This window comes from Heloderma suspectum, chromosome 1 (assembly GCF_057233095.1).
Source record: "Heloderma suspectum isolate Gila_16-S chromosome 1, 16-S_ref, whole genome shotgun sequence".
Taxonomy (NCBI): domain Eukaryota; kingdom Metazoa; phylum Chordata; class Lepidosauria; order Squamata; family Helodermatidae; genus Heloderma; species Heloderma suspectum.
Genome location: NC_139458.1, coordinates 142,403,446 through 142,423,939, shown reverse-complemented (window position 1 = coordinate 142,423,939; position 20,494 = coordinate 142,403,446). Strand labels below are relative to the sequence as shown.

Genomic DNA, 20,494 nt, shown 5'->3' with positions numbered 1-20,494 from the left:
AAAAGCAGCCCTGTGGCCAACCATGCTACTGAAAATAGGTGCTTTGGACATGGGCACAATGACTACGATTGAGCAAGTAGGTAGGCCTAAACTGAGAGAAGGGTCATAGAGTAGGAAGAAGGGACCTCAAAGGTCATGTAGTCCAGCCCCCTTCCAATATAGGAAATCTGTTGCTACTGCACTCCTGATAGGTGGCCACCCAGACCCTGTTTGGAAACCTCTAATGAAAGAGAGTCCATCCCCTTCTGACACAGTCTGTTCCACCAGCAAACAGCCTAGGAAGGTCTTCCTAATGTTTAATGGAAATCCCCTTTCCTGTCATTTGGACCCATTGGTTTGGGTTCTACCCTCTCGAGCAACAGAAAGCCAGTTTCTTCCCATCTTTGTGAGAACGCTTCAATTATTCTGAGGAAGGTTCTCATATTGTCTCCTCCTTGTCTCTCCTGCAGGCTAAACATACCCAGATCCATTAATCTTTCTTCACAGGACATGGTCAAGTCAAGCTGATATTGGCAGCCACATAAGAGAGGCAAGAAAAGCTAGAGAGAGGGTGGAAGGAAGAAGACATGTTAGAAAACCTGAACCATTCTGGGAGGTCTAGCAAAGGCATTGCATCCTGAGTAGTCTACGAAGAATGTAGCGGTCTCGCATACATACCTTGGAAGACCAGGAGGGGCTGTTGTTCTTTCCCTGTGACCCTGGATGATTACGCTCAAGATCTGAGATGGAGGTGGCAGCATTTCCTAGCCACTGACTATGGCAGTGCCAGGACTGAGCTGACAGGGGGGAGCCAGGATTTGTGCCAGGAAGTCAGAGACAAGGAACACACCAAAATACACCAGTCAGAAAGAGTGTTGTTGCTCAGGCATGTCCTAGGCCCAATAAGAAGCCCTATATAGCCCTTCTCGTCTAAGGGCCCAGTGGCCAGCCAGTCCAGATAACCTAGGAATATCCTTGCCCAGTCTGCAGTTCTGGTGGCTCACCACATGAGGGCAGCTGTATACAGGGCTGTGGGTTCTTTCTAACCTCCCTCCCCACAGCCCCTGACATGAAGCTTTCACACCACTGATGGATCTGTTCTCCTTCTCTTCTCAGCGGGAGTGCATTTCTGTCCATGTTGGCCAGGCTGGAGTGCAGATTGGCAATGCATGCTGGGAGCTGTACTGTCTTGAGCATGGGATTCAGCCAGATGGGCAAATGCCCAGTGACAAAACCATTGGAGGCGGGGATGACTCATTTAATACCTTCTTCAGTGAAACTGGAGCGGGAAAGCACGTGCCCCGGGCAGTTTTTGTGGACTTGGAGCCAACTGTGATTGGTGAGTGCTATGTATCGTGGGCGGAGTCTGACTGAGTCCTCCTGAGAGACATCTCTGTGTATTCTGATTGGGTACTGACTTGAATCCAGAGATGGCCCAAGGCATTTTAAGTTCCTACCATGGTGGAAATAATATAATAAACCACATATTTAACCATTTTCTGCTCTTTAATGGTACCCCAAAATCTTTTGCCTCGGGCTAATGGTAGGGCCAGGCCAGCTTAAATCAGCTTGAATGAACCAATTAATGAACCACAGGAATGCATGACATTCCGTTTCTAAGGGGAAAACCCTCTCAAAGCATCGTTTTATGGAAGATCTGTAGAAGGCACTGGACATTCAGGACTTCCCTAATGGGAAGACATGCTGTGATTTAACGGTACTTTTACACAGCAGCATTTCACACCAAATTAAGCTGACTTAGATCGGTCTGACATGAGGAGCTCCTGAAATCCAGGTGTACAGACCTCCGCTAAGTACTTCCAAGGTGCAATCTTGTGCATGTTAAGACAGAAAAAAGGCCTACAACTCTTAGCATGCCTCAGCCAGCCATGCTGGGGCATGCTGGGAGTTGTAGGCCTTTTTTTTTGTCTTAACATGCATAGGATTGCACCTTCATTCTGTCATGCCCCAGTGTCACAGTTAACTTTCTCTGTGGTGATGCCCAAATTTGGACTGCCCTCCCAAGGGAGGCACCTCTGGGGCTGACACTGTATTCCTTTGTGGCACCAGGTTAAAACTTTTTTTATTTTCCCAAGCATTTAAAATGATTGTATTTTCAGCTGGTTGCACAGTTTTATTCTTCTCAGTTTTATTGTATTGTTTAATACTTTGATTTTACATAGTATTGATTTAATCTTTTTATGCACACCATCCTGAAATTCATTTTTGGATGAAGGTGCAGTTTATACATTCTTAAAATAAATAAAACCATACTTGTTCCTTCTGGCTGACTCAGAAGCATGCAACATAGGCACAGGCAAGCTTAGGATATACTTGCATAGGGTGTGAATATGCGGGTCAGCTGTACCTTGACTCCGCTAGTGCATTTGACCACAGACCCATGTCCTGAGATTGTGTTAGGTACCAGCTGTCTGCTAATGTTCAATCAAACTAGGCAGCAAACTGGTGTGACTGGTGGAACAATTGTACTCCCAGAGAGTTTCAGCTATGGGGTGGTATAGAACTGTAACTAATGAATGAATAAAATACTCAGTATTAAGAGCAGGGCCACTGCCAGGTTCTCCTGCAATACAGTATTCCTGATTTTAGAGGTAAAACGTAAACTGTGACCATCCCTCACTTACTGCTGTGTTGGAGAGCATAAATGGATCTGGGCCACACAATACCTACTCTTTATTGTGTGGTGAAGTGGTGTAGATGTAGAAAATAATACCATTTGGTGCAAGGAACACGTGAAGGGTTCCTAGCACTAGTAGACAGGAGGCATTGTGCAGCTGTTCCATCTTTTTTTAATTTTCTGTGTTAAGGAAAAAGACGGAAGACATGGTAAGAAAACACGGCAGGATCACATGAAGAAGACAATGAGCTTTTCAACGTGAGGGTTTTATTGTGCGCTTATGATTCCTCACTCACAGTAGTTTGCAGGTGCTTTATATTACACCATCATCCTCCAGCACCACTTCCATGCTTTCCAACCATTTTAGCCTTCTTTTTATAACGAGGAAAGTCTGGTATAACTCTGAATGGTGGCGTGAAACCTAGTTTATTTGTGCAATTCCACTATTCCACAATGCCACTTAGTGCTTGTGTAATGGAACATATAGAAAGGCAGAGAAAGAAAACCCCTAGAAAAAAACATGTGTAAAACAGCCGACCTTAATCCCACAAATTATCTGGAAGCAGAAGCCTCAGTAAAAGTGCGGGTTAAAAGCCTCATGTAGAAAAAACTAGTGACTTCTGGATCCCCCCTAAATGTCTGTGAATGAGGCAGAGCAATGGCACCATAAAAGCCTGATCTGGAAGCACCCCCATTTCAGATTGCCACCAATTTTTTATTGTCACAGAAATACATTTAAAATAGCAACTACATAACTCAGGTTTGTCTGTATTGTCACAACATGTCAGCAACAGAGAACTTGAAAATGTAGCTTCCTCTGGAAAATGTGTTTGTTTTGATCCATGTATCTGCTTGTTGTATATCTATGATGGCAAGTTGCTTAGCAAAGGACTCCCAACATCTCTCGAAAAAATTCTCAGGTCAGGGCTGTATCAGTATCTTAGGGTGCAATCCTATGCATGTTTAGACAGAAAAAAGTCCTATAATTCCCAGCATTCCCCAGCCAGCATGGCTGGGGAATGCTGGGAGTTGCAGGACTTTTTTCTGCCTAAACATGCATAGGATTGCACCCTTAATCTCAGCTATTGAAATCGCATCCCTAGCAAGCCTTGGTCCCTCAGCAGAGAAGCCCTTGCAGATGCAGAAAAACACTGGCCAAATTCCAAAAGAGTAGGAGGCAATAGAGGAGTAATCCAGAATGTGAATGACCTGACCTGACCTATGGTGTACTATGAATTCTAGATGAAGTTCGGACTGGCACATACCGCCAGCTCTTCCACCCAGAACAGCTGATCACCGGAAAGGAAGATGCTGCCAATAACTACGCCCGTGGGCACTACACCATTGGGAAGGAGATAATTGATTTGGTGTTGGACAGGATCCGGAAGCTGGTAATTGGGTTTGGTGGCAAGTGAAACATGAGACAGGAAAGGGCTGGAGTTACTATACAGGAACTGCTATATAGGACTACTGGTCAGTGAACATGGAGTGTAGATAGTAAGTGGCTTGTGTTGATTGACACAGTTCAGTTTCCACTGCCTCACTGCAAGCACTAGAGCAAGGCTGAATAAAGTGCAACTTGTCTTCAGAGAGCACTTGAGCGCACAGTGATCTGTGGAACAGTCTCTGCCTCTGCTCAAGCAACTGTGATACAATGACTGTCTGTGATGGGGACCAAGGCTTCATAGCTACTTCAGCAAGTCCATCTTTGCTGGAACTGAAGAGTTTCAGATTCTTCCTACAGCCCAGCTGATTAGCTATGGTACTAAACTGTAATGCTGAAACACAGACTTAGATTGGGAGGGGGGGAGATATCAAGGCTTTGGCTGAGAAAGCTTTGGAAGGTTCCATCTCATAATTCCACTATTTATTATTAATTTATTCCAAAAGATGTCCATAGTGCTTTTCATTGTTTAAAAAATTCCAGAGTGGTTCACAAGATAAAATCATAATAAAATACCATAAAACTAATCAATAAAACAATAAAACATCTCATTAAAATAACCACTGGTAGCTGGCAATGCTAACAGCCAGGGAAACACCTGGGCAAACAAATGTGTCTTACATTGTCGGCAGAAACACACCCCACTAGGAATCTGCCTGATCTAGATGGGGACACCATTCCACATGGTGGGCATGACAACAGAGAAGGCCCTACTGCTCACCACAGCCAAACAAACATCAGTAGGCCGTGGTACAGTGAGAACCCCCTCATAATGTAGAGACCAGGGCTTCTCCACATGGGGTTTATATTGTGCAATCAAGATTGGTTACTCATGGAAGTTTGCGGGTCCTTTACATGATGTCGTCAACCTCCAGGGCCCCTCCTGTGGTTTATGACATTTATTCCGCCTTTGCAAAGTGTGAGGAAAGCTATGAAGCCCTTTACTTGCTGGGTGTACTTCTGTAATGGCACTATAACAGTAGCACCATCTAGTGGCTGTAAAATGAAATATATAGAACTTGCGGAGAAATAAAAACAGCATGTCAGCCTGTGTAAAGGAGCTGACCTTAATCCCGCAAAGAATCTGGAAGCATTAGCCCGGTAAGGATGCGGGACTTTAGCCTCGTGTGGTAAAGCCCCAGGGCAGCCTATATAGGGGAAGGTGGTCTCTCAGATAACCTAGTCCTGACCCGTTTGGGACCTTATAACCCAGCAGTAACACCATGATTATGACTTTATAGCAAATTGGGAGCCACTACACTCTCTAACCCCAAAAGATGGTTTTGTGTTTTGTTTCCTGCATTCCATAGGCTGACCAGTGCACAGGGCTCCAGGGATTCCTCATCTTCCACAGCTTTGGGGGAGGCACTGGCTCAGGATTCACCTCCCTGCTGATGGAACGGCTCTCTGTTGACTATGGCAAAAAGTCCAAGCTGGAGTTCTCCATTTACCCAGCTCCTCAGATATCAACAGCGGTGGTAGAGCCCTACAACTCCATCCTTACCACACACACCACCCTGGAGCACTCAGATTGTGCTTTCATGGTGGACAATGAAGCCATCTATGACATCTGCCGCAGGAACCTGGACATTGAGCGCCCAACGTACACAAACCTCAACCGCCTCATCGGCCAGATCGTCTCCTCCATCACAGCCTCCCTGCGCTTTGATGGGGCTCTCAATGTAGACCTGACAGAGTTCCAGACCAACCTGGTACCCTACCCTCGCATCCACTTTCCCCTGGCCACTTACGCCCCAGTCATTTCTGCAGAGAAGGCTTACCATGAGCAGCTCTCTGTGGCCGAGATCACAAATGCTTGCTTTGAGCCTGCTAACCAGATGGTGAAATGTGACCCCCGCCATGGCAAATACATGGCCTGCTGCCTTTTGTATCGGGGTGATGTGGTGCCCAAGGATGTCAACGCTGCGATTGCCACCATTAAAACAAAGCGAACAATCCAGTTTGTGGACTGGTGCCCCACAGGCTTCAAGGTGGGCATCAACTACCAGCCCCCCACTGTAGTTCCTGGTGGAGACCTAGCCAAGGTGCAGCGGGCAGTGTGTATGCTGAGCAACACCACAGCCATTGCTGAGGCCTGGGCCCGCCTGGATCACAAGTTTGACCTCATGTATGCCAAGCGGGCCTTTGTCCACTGGTACGTAGGGGAAGGCATGGAAGAAGGGGAGTTCTCTGAGGCACGAGAAGACATGGCTGCCCTGGAGAAGGATTATGAAGAGGTGGGGACAGATACCATTGATGGAGAAGGAGAAGAAGAGGAAGGTGATGAGTATTAGCACAGCCAAATCTCTGTTGTATGGGGGATGATAAATCTCAGTTGCTTTAGCACTTGGGGGTTTGTTTTCCAAAATAAAATATTAACAATATCACAGAATTGTGGTTTAGTTTTCTTGCGGACCCACAACTTACACAAGTCCTTTCCTTACTCATTCGGTCTGTTAACAGCAAGAAGACATATGTCTGGTGCAGTCTCCATTCCTGAAGGTTATTCTCTCCATTCAAATGGCACTGTCCCACTGGTCAAAGTGGTAGAACTAACACAAATGCCAGACAAATGTGGTTTTATATATGCAGGGGCAGGTGGTGCTGGGGGTGTCTGACTTAGAATTGTCAGCACTTCACCAAACTAAAATCCCCAAGATTGTTTGAGAAGCCAAGACAGTGAAAGTAGTATAAAGACTAATATATGAGTAGGGAATGATGAGTGCACCATAAATGCCTCATGTAGAAAAATTCTATATTTATGTGACAAACACCTTGGCACCTCAAGGTGGTGCTATGCTAGTCAACACCCTCAGTTCAAAGACAGCAGTGCTTCAGCTAAGATTCTCTGATTATTATTGCCCTCCAAGGCACTCAGAACCTATTGGAAGAGGATGCAGACCTTGAACCTTCCAGGCATATGTTGAGCAATTTGTAAGTTTTGCTAAGGCTACAGAAAACTACCACTTCACTTTTCTCCTTCCCCTCTGGCAGGTTTACAAGCACTAGCCATAGACTGCCGCCTCCTCCTTTTCTTTTTCTTATTTATTTTCCCCACGCCCTTACATGCGATAGTCCAGGCATCTCAGAAATTATAATAGGTTAAGGCAGAAAATTATAGAATACATTGTTCACATAAACCAAAGAGTCTGATATGCTACAGGCAGAGTCATGAAGTTGAATATTGCCAACATACATAATAAATTGATACCAATCCATAGTAAGTGTATCTTGTTTCCTACTTCCTTTCGCCATTTGCAACTTATTTGTTCGCTTTTCTGTTAAGGCCATTTTCCAAACCCCGGCCCACCAAGCGCCCAATGAGACCCCTCTTAAGTCCTTCCAAATTGAGCAATAACCAGTCTAGCTGCCGCCAACAGAAATCCAGCCAATGGCTTAAAGGAACAATTTCTATTATTTCCCCAAAACACTCCTAAGTGCCAACTCCAGTGTCCTCTCCCATTGCTGTTCAAGTATCTTATCAATTTCACCAAAGACTGCAGTCCAAAACTTTGCCACTTCTATACAGGACCACCACATCTGCTGGGTTGATCATGGTTCCTTGCATCCCTCCAGCACAATCTTGACAGTTCCTGATGAATATGAGCTGAATGAACAGGAGTCATATGTAGCAGCCATATCAGGGGTCAGACTAAGTAGCCTCATGCAGTCTCATGCTTCATGTTCTTGCTGAGCTCTTTCTCCCTTGAATATATTGTTGTAAGCTGACGAGACACAGGAATTCCTTATCTTGTCAAAGGTCATACAATTGTATATCTTGTTCTCTGCTGTTCTCTTCTGTTCTCTCCTTATCATGGCTACCCTATAACCCAGTTCTTGTATTATAAACAATAGTGCTAGGAAAAGAAATGTTGAGGACTGCAACCCCACGCGGGAGGGAGAGGAGGAGCCGTTTCATATGTGTCACAATGTCTATAAAAACAATGTGCTAATGTAAATCGGGGCTTCTGGCTCTTTGGAAATGATTCCAGCCTTAAGCCCGCGCGTTAAATAAAGAATCTCTTTTTCCTTCACTCCGTGGTCTCTCTGACTCTGGGTTCTGCAACATAAATGGTGCCGTGACTCGGATGTGGCAGGCTCTGAGCCAGACAGGCGGCAGTTGCCTGCTCTTGATCGCCGCACCGGGAAGACGAGCTCGGCGCATGCCTCCCTTTCTTGGCGCCACCGACCTTTTTGTCAAGTGAATGGGAGAAAGCCTGCACCAGGATCGCCCAAACGGCAGCGAGCGGCAAGAGAACCTTGAGAAGCGGAGGAAGGAACTTGAGCCCTGCCTGTATCGCAGCTGCAATTGAGTTGAAACCCACATTGGAAGCCTTCAGGAGAAAGGCAAGTATATGGGAAAAACAGGGCCCCGCCTTTAGGGAGAAAGGCCACTGGGCAGAAAAAAAGAGGGCCCCGCCTTATGAAGAAGGTCAGTGTTGGTGGTATACGTATACAAAAGAACCTACTCCTTGCGGGTAGAAGGGGGGCCTGATCACACCACCGAGTGGGCGCCAGTACCCAGCACGCCAGTACTCAGTAGGAAGCTGAGGAAGCTGGGGAAGCCGTTTTCCGCTCTGGTAAAAAGTGGGAAAAGTGGGTGGCAGGGACATATGGATGTAGTGGAGAGATTGATGATTGTGTGAGTGGCTACTGCGGTTTCTGAAGCATACCGTTGACCGTCCGGGTGCCCAGGCCAGTAGCAAAGTGCATGGTGTGAAAAATCCTCTTGTGTCGGCCAGTGAGACCCCTTACTCACTGACCAATTCCCATTCCCTAATTGTGTCTGTCTTCAATTTAGGAGGGAGGCTATGGGTGGTGGGGGAAGCAAACCTTGCACCCCCTTGAGATGTATGTCAAACAAAAAAGGAAAAGGGTTTTTTTTTAAAAAAAGATTCAGAATAGAGAGAGAAAACAGCAAAAAGCTCAAGGTCGAGCTGAGAGAAAAAAAAAGAACAAGATCTGAGGCTGTTAATTAGAAAAATGTTGCAGGACAGTCTGGCTTTTAACAAAGCGTGGGAGCGTGAGAGTGTAAGGCCGAAGAAGTAGCTGTTAGCCTAGCGCGCCGAGAGGGGGGGGGGCAGGAAAATTGCCCACAATGTTCTGAGTTGTGCAACATCATCACCTCGCCTAATTGAGATGAAATCCCTAAGAAATGGAAACTGAAAATGAAGACCCAGAAGATGAAGGCAAAATAGAAAATAAAGGTGAAGAATCAGCCCCCAGAGCACAAGCTAGACCCCTCTTCGAGTGAAAAGTGTGCCATAAGACTGGCCCAAAGCAGAATGAAGCGGAGAGACCACGTTGAAGATCTCTGTCAAGGTAACTGTGTTTAGCTTTGAACTGTGTTAGAATTGCATAGAGCCTGTAGCTACTGACCATCGGCTATATGATTTCTGAAGAGCGTAACCATTACGCTTTTGCTGTGGGATTCCCTGCAATAAAGAAATCTCACTGATTTAAGTGTCCAGTGTTACACTGCCTAAGTGTGTGTGCTAAAGAGACCGAGAAACCAGACAGCATGTTCCTGGCCAAGCCAAAATCACGCTACTACCGTGCTCCTGAAAGCTGCAATAAACTGTGTAAGCTGGGAGACCCAACCTGATTGAGAAGAAAAGAAGATATTGGAGCAACTGTCTTAAAAAACAATGAGATCTGTGTAGCTGGCTGGCTGACGCTGTCAGTGATGTTACAACTTTAAATTAAGACTGTTTTCCTGTTTGAGACCCCAGCGAAGAAAGCTAACCCGAGTTATTTGTTGCCCGTGCCAAAGCAAGAATTTGGCTACCCTGTACCTCATCGTGTCCTGTTTTGAGCTTGGGATTTACAAATACAAACAAACTGAGAAGCTTGCCTTTGAAGTCCTGCAAATCACCCCACCGCCTCCCGGAAGATTAATGGCTGCCTGAAAAATGCAAGTATAAGGCGATGCCCATCACCCCCCAGCGTCCTGAGTTTTGGCACTCAGTGTTTCAGTGCTTTCGTGTACCAGGTTAGAAGAGAAAAAAAAGAGTAAGTTTTTAAAATGTTTGTGAGAACCTGACAGAAGTAGAATAAAATTTACAGAAGAGTTGCCCAGGTTAAAGCGTCATGGCTAGAGAGCTGAGCTATGCCGCCGCTCTGTTTAGACAGAGGCCTTGCTAAAAAGTTAAAGGCCCTTGTCTGTCAGAAAGGGTGTAGGGCCACACTTTCCCTTTTTAAACTGATGCAAAAGTGGAGAGCCTTTGCTGGAAACATCGCATCTTCATTGCCCAGAGCCTTCACTGTTTGCCTCCATCAATGTCTGGGCTTTTTAGAGACACTCTGCGCATGGACTAAAATTTTAAATTGTCAAAGACTTGCCATGGACAGTGCTGTGAAGCTTTTGATAAACTTGAACTCTCATCGCTGTGGACCGTGTGTCTGTGTTTGTAGTCAGCTCAGTGTACAGCAGGCTGAGTTTGATCTATGACTTTTAGATTTCCTTCTGCCAGAACTCATGCAGCATAGAGTTGCCGATGCAAAAATGGTGACCTAGAACTCTTTGCGTGTGTAGGTATGCCCGTCCCTTAATTTTAATGGGCCCTGAGCTTTCAGCCAGAAGAGCAGTATAATTGCTGGATCTGCTCCATCATGCCTTACAATGCAAGAAGTGCTTTCCATTCATTGTGTTAAATTGCAGAAAAAGTTTGTTGTATATATTTTATGATTTCTTAGATATCATAAAATATATGTGATATTTGCAGAGTAGTGTTAGTTGCAACTCCAAATGATACTGAGTGTGGTTCCCAATAGATGAAAAGAAGGAAAAAAAGGCAAGAGGCAAAAAAAAAAAAAAATTTATAAAAAAGAAGCGTGGCCATAGTTGCCCCCAGAATAAATTAAAAGCAGCTAATTGTGCCTGGAGCTTATTACCTGGGATAAAGTAGCCACAATAATGTAATAGTTCTTTAAGATGAAAAAAATGTAACTAGAAGGAAAAAAGACCCTATCCCAAATGTGTGTCATTGGGACTAGTGTAAGGCAGAAAGGTTTAAGTAAGTGAGTTTAACTTGAAAAAGACAAATAAAGAGACAAGGCTGGTGCATGGAGCAGAAAGTTTTAGGTAAAAAGTTTGAAACATGATCTGCAATACAGGCAGATCAGCAAAGAAAAAAGAAAGCAAAAGAAAGAGAAAAAATTTGTCTTCCCATACTAATGAATAAAAGTGTTATCAAGCACTTTGGGAAGCAAAGTTGTTTACAGGAAGCTGTGCCTGAGAACCAAACACTTCTAGCCTATGCTGAAAATGCTTGCTAGTGTTGTGTTGCCTCATGGGTAACATGTATGGTATAAAAACCCATTTAGCCCAATAGCTCGTGGTTCAGAGAAGCTGTCTGATCCAACCATTAAGTACGCCTGTGTGCTGTAAGTTACCCAATAAAGTCTCCTTGTAAGTAAATCCCCCCCCTCGCTGGAATCCCAAAACACAAGTGGGGCTAGAGCGCCTAACCCAGTATCAAACCCTGCTGTTAAAAGCCATGAAAGCAGGTATGAAGAAGTCAGTTAATATGACCAAAGTGTCTAAAGTGCTGCAAGGTGCCACCGAGGCCCCAGAGCGTACTTGGAGCGTCTTTCAGATGCCTATCACCAGTACACCCCCCTCGACCCAGAGGCCCAAGAAGACGTGGACGAAAGAAGAAAAGAAGAAGAGCCGGCAGAGGCAGAAGATTCTTAAAAAGAACCAGTGTGCCCAGTGTGGACAAGATGGACGTTAGTGGCATGAATGCCCAAATAAAATAAATCAAATACACAAAGGAGAAAACCAAAGGGGCCAGAATGGGCGAAGAGGGAGACAGCTTAAAAGAGGCCGTGACATTGACTTCATAATTGACACTGGAGCAGCATCAAAAGCAAGCAAACGTTAGCCTTAAACAAGAAGTCCAAACACTGAGCAAAGTTCTTCAAGCCCAGTGTCGCTTTGTCTTAGAAAATAAGCCATTCCCATCACAGAAGTTCATCCTTTCCAACCAAGAATTAAAGTATGAGTTAAAGAGAGAAAAATAACCCTTTGACTCCCAGATGGAGAGGACTGAGAACTGTCATACTTTCCACCCCCGCAGCTATGAAAGCAGCTGGAGTTAAACCCTAGATACATTGGACACGAGTCAAGAGAGCGAGAGGGGGAGAGTAGACTGTAAACAGAAATCCTAAAAATCCTTTAAAAATCATTCTAAAAAAGCAGTAAGAAGACTCAGGCTAGACCTTACTGGGGGCATACCAGGAAATTGTTCCCCCTGCGTACGGTCAGACCTGCAACTGGAGAATTGAAGAAGGGGACTAGACCCTACTGCAGCTTGCCAGGTGAATAGCTGCCCAGTGTACGGTCAGATCCCAAAGAAGATCAAACATGCGTGTTGTAGTGTTAGTAGTGTTGCATTGTGTTTCCTTAATAAGGTGCAAAAAGGGGGGTCTGCCCCTGGAAAAAAAAAAAAGTTTGTCCCAGTGATTTGCTGATAATTACTGGCTTCACCTGGCTAACACCACGAGAGTAAAACATTTTTGTTTGCCAAGAAGTATACCTGCAAACAGGCTTATTAGCTCTTGCCTAATACCTGTCTGTAGACATCCTGGAAAAATTCAAAAAGATACCATGTTAAAAGTTTATGGTGTAAGTTTAACTTATTCCCAAAATGCTAATTGGGGCGTGGTTGCAAAGATCCTACCCCCTACAGAGTTCACTCTACGCACCCCCATCGTTGCTGAAACAAATACTACGTGTGCACGAATGCTTAATTGTCAAAAATTTTCCCAGAAAATATAAAGCTATCCCTGGCCCCCTTCCACTGTAATAAAATTCAGAACATATATTTTAATGATGCCCACATACTTTTGCCTCATAAATGGTTTTAGACATGTAGTTCCCGCACTTGGTCATTCATTCCTGCCAACTTGTCTAATAACCACCCATGTTGCCTCAGCCGCCAATTGAACTGGTGCCAATTCTTCCCCTATGGCCCGAGAAAATCCGTCGACGGCAGCCTCGAGCACTCCAACTAACTAAAAATTGTAACAGTCATGTGCAGTTATATTTTGACTCGAAAAAATTGGCCTTAACAATGTCACTGGTTGGGGTTCCAAGTTTAGCCTTGGCTAATAGTCTGGAGATCAACCAGTTAGCTTGCAGCTTAGCCAAAAGCATAAATGCCACCTCACGAGCATTGTCATTGTTAAATAAAGAGTTGCGTGATCTAAGAGGTCTAAGAGGTGCAGTTCTAGAAAATAGAGCTGGTATAGATTACCTCTTCCTTCTTCATCATTTAAGTTGTGAGACACACCAAAAGCTCTGTTGTTTTAACTTAACTGATAATGGCAATGCTGTAAATGAACAGATCAACAAGCTGCACAATATAGTAGCTAACAAAACAATAAGACAAAACAATTAGCTCAATTAGTTAACCCCTTAGCTTCCAGATCTTAGCTAGCTTGAAGCATTGTTCATCCTAATTCTACCAGTGTTGTTCATAGAGGTACTGTTATGTCTCTGCGTTCCTTGTCTTATGCGCTGTTTAACCAATCTGTTTTATGTCTCAGCTAGTAAAACTGCTGCCCTCTACGCTCTAATAGCCCAACAAGAGGCTAAGTAATATGTATGTCACAAAAAGCTTTGTATAGTTATCAGAAATGCTATAATTGTAATGAAATTATGCATTTAAGGGGGGAATGTAGCAGCCATATCAGGGGTCAGACTAAGTAGCCTCATGCAGTCTCATGCTTCATGTTCTTGCTGAGCTCTTTCTCCCTTGAATATATTGTTGTAAGCTGACGAGACACAGGAATTCCTTATCTTGTCAAAGGTCATACAATTGTATATCTTGTTCTCTGCTGTTCTCTCCTTATCATGGCTACCCTATAACCCAGTTCTTGTATTATAAACAATAGTGCTAGGAAAAGAAATGTTGAGGACTGCAACCCCACGCGGGAGGGAGAGGAGGAGCCGTTTCATATGTGTCACAATGTCTATAAAAACAATGTGCTAATGTAAATCGGGGCTTCTGGCTCTTTGGAAATGATTCCAGCCTTAAGCCCGCGCGTTAAATAAAGAATCTCTTTTTCCTTCACTCCGTGGTCTCTCTGACTCTGGGTTCTGCAACACATATACCATTTTTGAAGAACCTTCAAAGCTTGTTCTCCCATATTGATAGATACTGATTTAAATGGGAGTTTTTCCAACGTTGTATTCCATGTATCATCCTCTATTTCTCTTTCCCAATCCTGTTCCCACATTCATTTTAAACTGTTAGTTGAATCCATATCTAAATCAATTAGCACTCTGTAAAGAAGTGACAATAAGTATAAATAAGTCTCCCTTGCCTAGGAGTTTGAATATAGATTCAAATGGTGTTAAATTTCTTAGGGCCTGTCGTTTGATATCCTCTCTTCTGATGAACGTACCTACTTGATACCATGCTAACCAAGTTATTCCAACCTCCTTCAAATGAATCCTCCAGAACTCTCTGGGGAGGGACATGGCATTTAAATACAATTCTTTCAACCTATAAAGCCCCTTCTGTTTGAAGGCTAGTATATCCATAGGTTGGTCCTCAGAGCGGAAGGCTGGATGACAATGTAAGGGAGTCATAGGGGATATCCCTGGTAGTAATTTTTCTTTCCTCCCTTTCCATACCCGTAAAATTGCTCTCAGCATAGAGGTTTCACTCACACATATTCTCTTAAGTTCATTTTTAATTTATAAAAATGAATCCACTATCTGTGATGGTAACGTTGTTCTCTCTACCTGTAAAAAGGTAAAGGTAAAGGTGTCCCCAACCAGTCGTGTCCGACTCTAGGGTGCGGTGCTCATCCCCGTTTCTAAGCCGAAGAGCCAGCGCTGTCCGAAGACACTTCCGTGGTCATGTGGCCGGCATGACTGAACACCGAGGTGCACGGAACGCTGTTACCTTTCCCGCCGAGGCGGTGCCTATTTATCTACTTGCAATTTCTTGCTTTCGAACTGCTAGGTTGGCAGGAGCTGGGACTGAAGACGGGAGCTCACTCCGTCACGCGGCACTCGGGTCTCGAACTGCTGACCTGCCGACCTTCCAGTCTGCAGTTCAGCGTCTTAACCACTAAGCCACCGCGGTCCCTCCACCTGTACCCAATGATTATTAATATCCGTTGATAACCAAGACAGGAGGTGACGTAACTGATAAGATTCATAATATAATATTAGATTAAGGATACCCCATCCCCCTGCTGTACATTGCCTATATCTAAGAACTTTGGCTGTAAGTGGTTTCCAACTTTTAAATATAAATTGCTCTAAACTACTCTGCCAAATTTGCAATGTCTTATATCGAAGTTCTAGGGGTAATGCATAAAATAAATATGTTAACTTAGGAAGCAGCAGCATCTTAATAGTTGCTATTCGACTGAAAAGTTAAAGATTAAGTTTCTCCCATTTACATATATCCTTCAAAATATTTTTCCATAGCTGCCTATAATTTATTTTAAAGAGTTTTCGTATATTCCTAGATAGATAAATCCCTAAATAGCGAAAACCATTATTTACTAATGGAATCCCTAGTCTTTGTGAAACTCTTAGTTGCTCACCTGGAGGAAAAGTTAAACAGAAAAGGTCCAATTTCTTAAAATTAACTCCTTTTCCTTCTCTCTGGCCTAATATCCGCAGTATCACATTTTGGAATATTTTGCTGTCAAACAGCCTAAACTCTATGTATGTTTACTCAGATATCTTAATGAATTCAGTGGGATTTATTCCCCAAGAAAACTGTGCAGTCGATTGCAGTCTTACTTAGCCTTATATCAGCAAAGAGGTCCACAAAATACACTAGCCCCTAAAAATGTCTATTAGCCCTTCTGCCTAAAAATCCCTATACTAGCTACCAGTAGCCCAAAAGAAAAAGAGAATCAGCTTTTGTACAGTTTCCCAGCCTGATTGCCTGGAGTCAATTCTTAACTTGGTGTAGCAATTTATGAATTTGTATTAGACAGAAATGCTCCCTGCTCTGTTTTCTGAATGTCAGTTTTCTGTACAATTGAGATAACTGAACCCCTTTGTTGAGAGAATTTAATCCTTTTATAGTCCAAAGCTTCATATCAGGATCTTACAGAAACAGCCCTCCCATTTATCTGAACTTCCAAATATCCAAACAATCTTGGAGAGAGAAGTATCTTTGAGTCAGAAGCTCCAGCACAGTCTAATTAAGTATACACAAGGGTGGGCAGCTTATGGCTGTTTGGCTGTTTTGATCTACAACTCCCATGATTCCTCACCATTGGCTATGCTGGCTAGGGCTGATGGGAGTTGTAGGCCAAAACATCCAGAGGGTTACAAGTTGCTCACCCCTGAAAGTAATTCTGTATTACAGGAGTGGAAGAGGTAAAGGTAAGAGTGGGGCCACAGAGAGCAAGAACTGAGTTAGCTCACACATTCCCAAATGTGTGACCTTTTGTAGATTTTTTTCCCCTTACATCCTTAAGGAAAGCATAAAGCTCTGATGTCACAATGACCCCCACCTTCCCATTGGCCATTGAGCTGTTAATCATCAGGGGAAAGAGTAGGTTTGGGGTGCTGGTAAGCTCTTGCCTCCCCAAAGTCATCAGGTGCCTAGCTAGCCATCAGGTGGAGCAAAGAACACGGGCAATCTCTGGATGAACTAAGGTAAAGACAATATCACCTAGTTTGAAAGGAACTAGAAAGAGTATCAAATGACAATTGGAAGCCAGAAATGAACTCTAGAGAAAAAGAGAGGGTGGAAGTTGGCACAAGGAGACGGGAGAACTTGGGGTAAGAAGGATTAAGAAAGCAATGGCTCTTTTGGTAGAAACAGGAAGTAAGGAAGAAGAATCAGGAGAAGATGTCCTGGGAAGCCAGGCTTAGTAGTTGTGTGCTAGAAGGGCCCTATCTTGATCTCTGGGATGGAGGTCTTAAAATCCCAGCCCTCAGTATAAACCAAACACCTTTACCTTAGCACTAGGCTCCACCAGCCTTCCGAGACCCAGGTTTGAGTTCAGTATGTTTCTTATGGAATAACGCTCCTCTCTCTCTCTCTCTCTCTCTCTCTCTCTCTCTCTCACACACACACACACACACACACCCCTTATTAGAAGCTCAGAGAACAAGGCTGAGTACAACTGATCCAGTAAAGGTGGCTGATGGCTTCTTTTAGCCCAGGTTGGCTGATCAGGAGGGGTTCACTACCTGGCCACCCATCCCCATCTCCACAGACTGGGGTTCATCCATGTAGCAGAGAGACTTTAGTTATGTTTCCAAATGGAAAGAGCAATCTGAATGCTGCCCAACTCATAATCACAAAGTGAAACAGGAGTCAGCTGTAGTGATCAATAATGAATGACAGCATGGAGACCAAGAAGCTGCTATGGGCAGATAGGATGGTGATTGTTGTCTAACTACTGCAGGCTGAGGCTGATGGTCAAGAGCAGGAGAATTTTTTTTTATCAGGACGACACTAAAATAGCTTCGTATTAGATTCTGTGAGAGAAGTATGAATCCCATCCCATGCTATATTACATATTATACATACCGTATTTTCCCCTTATGCCTACAGCAAAGAAAAGGGCTTATATCAACATGTCCAAGCAGCAAAACCACAGGGTAGAGACTTGGCTGGACTGTACTACTTTGGTCTGCAAGCAGGGTAATTGCATTTTTTAATGTCTCTTGTTGACATAAATATTCCCTGCTTGTAAAAATAGGATATCAGTGATAGGAACATTTCTCCTGATATGCTAGTTTTCTTAATGCAGTTTAAAAGGGGGGGGGGACAATCATCACCTGCAGTTTGAAATGGTATAATCCACAAAGCATTCTATCACATGGTTTTGCTAAATGTGTAGCTCATCTCCTCCACTGATCTTGCCCTACTGGAGGCCAGGAAGAGCCCCAAATGGAAATCAAAGAGAAAGCAGTAATCAAGTCATGATGATGGTATAAACCAAACATTTTGGGTTGGCCTTTAAAGAGCCCCTCCCTGATAGAACCTCCAATCAGTGTTGTGTCACATTTGGGGATAGTTGCTCATCCCTGTCATCTTAACTCTTCACCAACTTAACCTTCATCCTTCCTACTATGCATATATATAAGTGTGTGGGAGTATTTGTGTAATGACTCTGGTCAAAGGTCCATGCCACATTATCAAATGGGACCCTTGACTCAGCCATTTGTTCAGTATGTAGTCAGTCTATGTATGTAATAATGCTCTTGAGCAAATTAAAACAAAACGAATGAAGTGCCTAGAAACAAATCATCAGACACTAAAGGTCCTCTTCTGACATAACATTGGCATTTATAGGATAGCTCTATAAAGTGGGCCTATGACTGCATAGAAGACTTATGCTAGAACTGGTCATTCCAGAGACAGATCCATGAACAGAACCCAGTAAAAATCTAGGATCTGTGAACAGCATCTTCCCAGATCAACAATTTTGACACAATTTTCTATGTGTGGGTGCGTGTGCTCATGGGCCCTCTTAAAGAATGTATCCATGACCTGAGTACCATATATTAAGTCAGAACAGGCTCACCCTCTCAGTTATGAAAAAAGAACATTTGGGTGGAGGAAATAAGGTGAGGCAGAGCTGGACCCATAGAGTAAGGAGGTTTGCATATCCCAAACCAATGTACTATTCTTCTGAACACATTCTGGTGTGGCCAAGAGCAAGCAATCATGCATTTCCTTTGGCCAGTCTTTTGGATGGATTGACATGGCGTTGTAGTCTGGTTTGTGTGGTTTGGTTAGGAGGGGGCTGGGAATTGGATAGCCCTGCCTTTGACAGGAGGGATTGGACTATGTTGCCTTTTGTACCACTCCCTTTCCACAGTTCTAAAAGGAAAAATAGAGACTTGCCAGGGAGCTCTGCCTCTACACTAAATATGAATAGTCGAAACTGAATGGAGAAACAATTTGGTGAAACTGGAGATAGATCACCTTGTCCTCCAACACGGTGCCTCTCTTGGCGCCCACCAGGCTCCCTGCCCTTCCTAATTTTTATTTTGTTTCCTTAAGATTTTTTTTAAATTAACTGGAAGGCTGGCATGCTGCCCTCCAACAACATCTTTATTTGGATTCAAAACAGTGGTTTTGTGTTTAAGAGCTCAGGCCACATCCTGGGCAAGTTACTTTTCTTTTAGTCTCATCAGCTTGCCTTCTGGGAAATGTGTGTTTTGTGATCTGCCATGCCCACCATGGCAGCCATTTTATGAATGGGCAACAACCCCCATGGCAGCCATTTTGTGAGAGCACCCAAAAAACTCTCAAATTTCCACTGTGATCACCAATCCAGAAGGGTTGGGGACCCTTGACTTAGTCCATCCTGTCGGGGTGGGTGGGTTGTCTTGTGGGGTGGCTGGTTTTTGTGGCACACCAGTTTGTTTCCTGTCCCACAGGGCCTGTTGCCCACAGCACCCACCTCCTGCTGTGCTGTAAGGAGCAGCGCAGCCAAGAGAGCGGCCATGATCAGCCCTAGAAGCAGCTCAAGTGGTGTGGACGCCCCCTGCTGTGCTTCCAGAGACATTGTTCCCTTGCAGCTGCAAACCTCCCTCTACTTCTCTGCTACTGGTTTCTGCACAGGAGAGACGAATGGCTGCTGTGCCGGACTATTATAAGCTTTTAGAGATTCCCCGGGATGCCTCCGACAATGATATTAAAAAAGCGTAAGTCCTTCTTTTCAGCTTTCAGGATTCTTCTCTCCCAAAAGCTTTTTCTGTGATGTGATCCTTGACTCAAAGACAGGAAAAACACTTCCTAAGGCTAGTTCAAATAACCTATCATGCCACATTAACACATGACAATATATTTTCTTTAATTAATACATAAAGGGTGTTAACGGCCTGGTGATCCAATTGTGCTTATGAATGGGAATCCTAAAGAAGTATCCTGCTAGATAAGTATCCATTTTGGAATCCTTTCAACCAGGTTAAACCTTCAAACTTTCAGTCAGAATCCATGGAATTGAATAGGAGTCTGGTACATGTACAGTATATGTTAATAAAAGTGATACGGGAGATGGGACATTAGTTCCAGATGCTTTAGCTATTCCTTGGACTCAGAATCCTGTTGAAATATTCATATTAGATGTGAAATACTTGGTTCTTTCCCTGAACTTAGTCTCCTTACAAGCAGCTCAGAAGGTGTCACAGACAGCAACATGTTGCATAGATGTTGTTCCCTGGAAAGTTCAGCATAAGCGCTTTTCTGCATGAGGCATTTGTTGTACGCTTGTGAGCTTTACACGACGCTGTCATCCTCCAGGACATCTCCTGTGCTTTACAACCATTATAGCGGGGGGGGGGGGGTGTCTAATGAAGAATGTCTGTGAATGGCAGCATGAAACTCTGATGTACTTGTGCAATTCCACTATACTAGAGCTCCACCTAGGGGTTGTGTAATGGAACATATAGAAAGGAAGAGAAAGAAACCCGCCGGAAAAAA

At 44.0% G+C, this 20,494-nt stretch overlaps 2 protein-coding genes across 5 annotated transcripts in view; both read left to right on the top strand.

Annotated features, from left to right (window-relative positions):
- Positions 1 to 984: 984 nt before the first annotated feature.
- LOC146358198 (tubulin alpha-1D chain-like) lies at positions 985 to 6,449 on the top strand. The gene is made up of 3 exons (XM_084805206.1): positions 985 to 1,318; positions 3,860 to 4,008; positions 5,372 to 6,449. Exons 1-3 carry the CDS (start codon positions 1,069 to 1,071, stop codon positions 6,353 to 6,355), a joined length of 1,383 nt encoding a protein of 460 aa, XP_084661332.1. The 5' UTR covers positions 985 to 1,068; the 3' UTR covers positions 6,356 to 6,449.
- Positions 6,450 to 8,970: 2,521 nt separating this feature from the next.
- Positions 8,971 to 20,494, top strand: part of LOC146358197 (uncharacterized) — a 28,069-nt gene continuing 16,545 nt past the window's right edge. For 2 of the 4 annotated variants that reach the window (XM_084805192.1, XM_084805165.1), the window contains exons 1-2: positions 8,971 to 12,383; positions 19,450 to 19,716. In XM_084805192.1, the coding sequence (XP_084661318.1) occupies positions 19,643 to 19,716 (74 nt within the window). In that variant the 5' untranslated portion in view covers positions 8,971 to 12,383; positions 19,450 to 19,642. The remainder of the gene's footprint in view (positions 12,384 to 19,449; positions 19,717 to 20,494) is intronic. The other 2 variants (XM_084805174.1, XM_084805183.1) reach the window with 2 other exon arrangements.

Bases quoted from the DNA above. Each gene is read 5' to 3' on its own strand.
- LOC146358198 (XM_084805206.1), top strand. From the start codon at position 1,069: ATGGATCTGTTCTCCTTCTCTTCTCAGCGGGAGTGCATTTCTGTCCAT. The intron at 1,319-3,859 runs GTGAGTGCTATG...TATGAATTCTAG, and splicing joins CTTGGAGCCAACTGTGATTG to ATGAAGTTCGGACTGGCACA. The intron at 4,009-5,371 runs GTAATTGGGTTT...TGCATTCCATAG, and splicing joins TGGACAGGATCCGGAAGCTG to GCTGACCAGTGCACAGGGCT.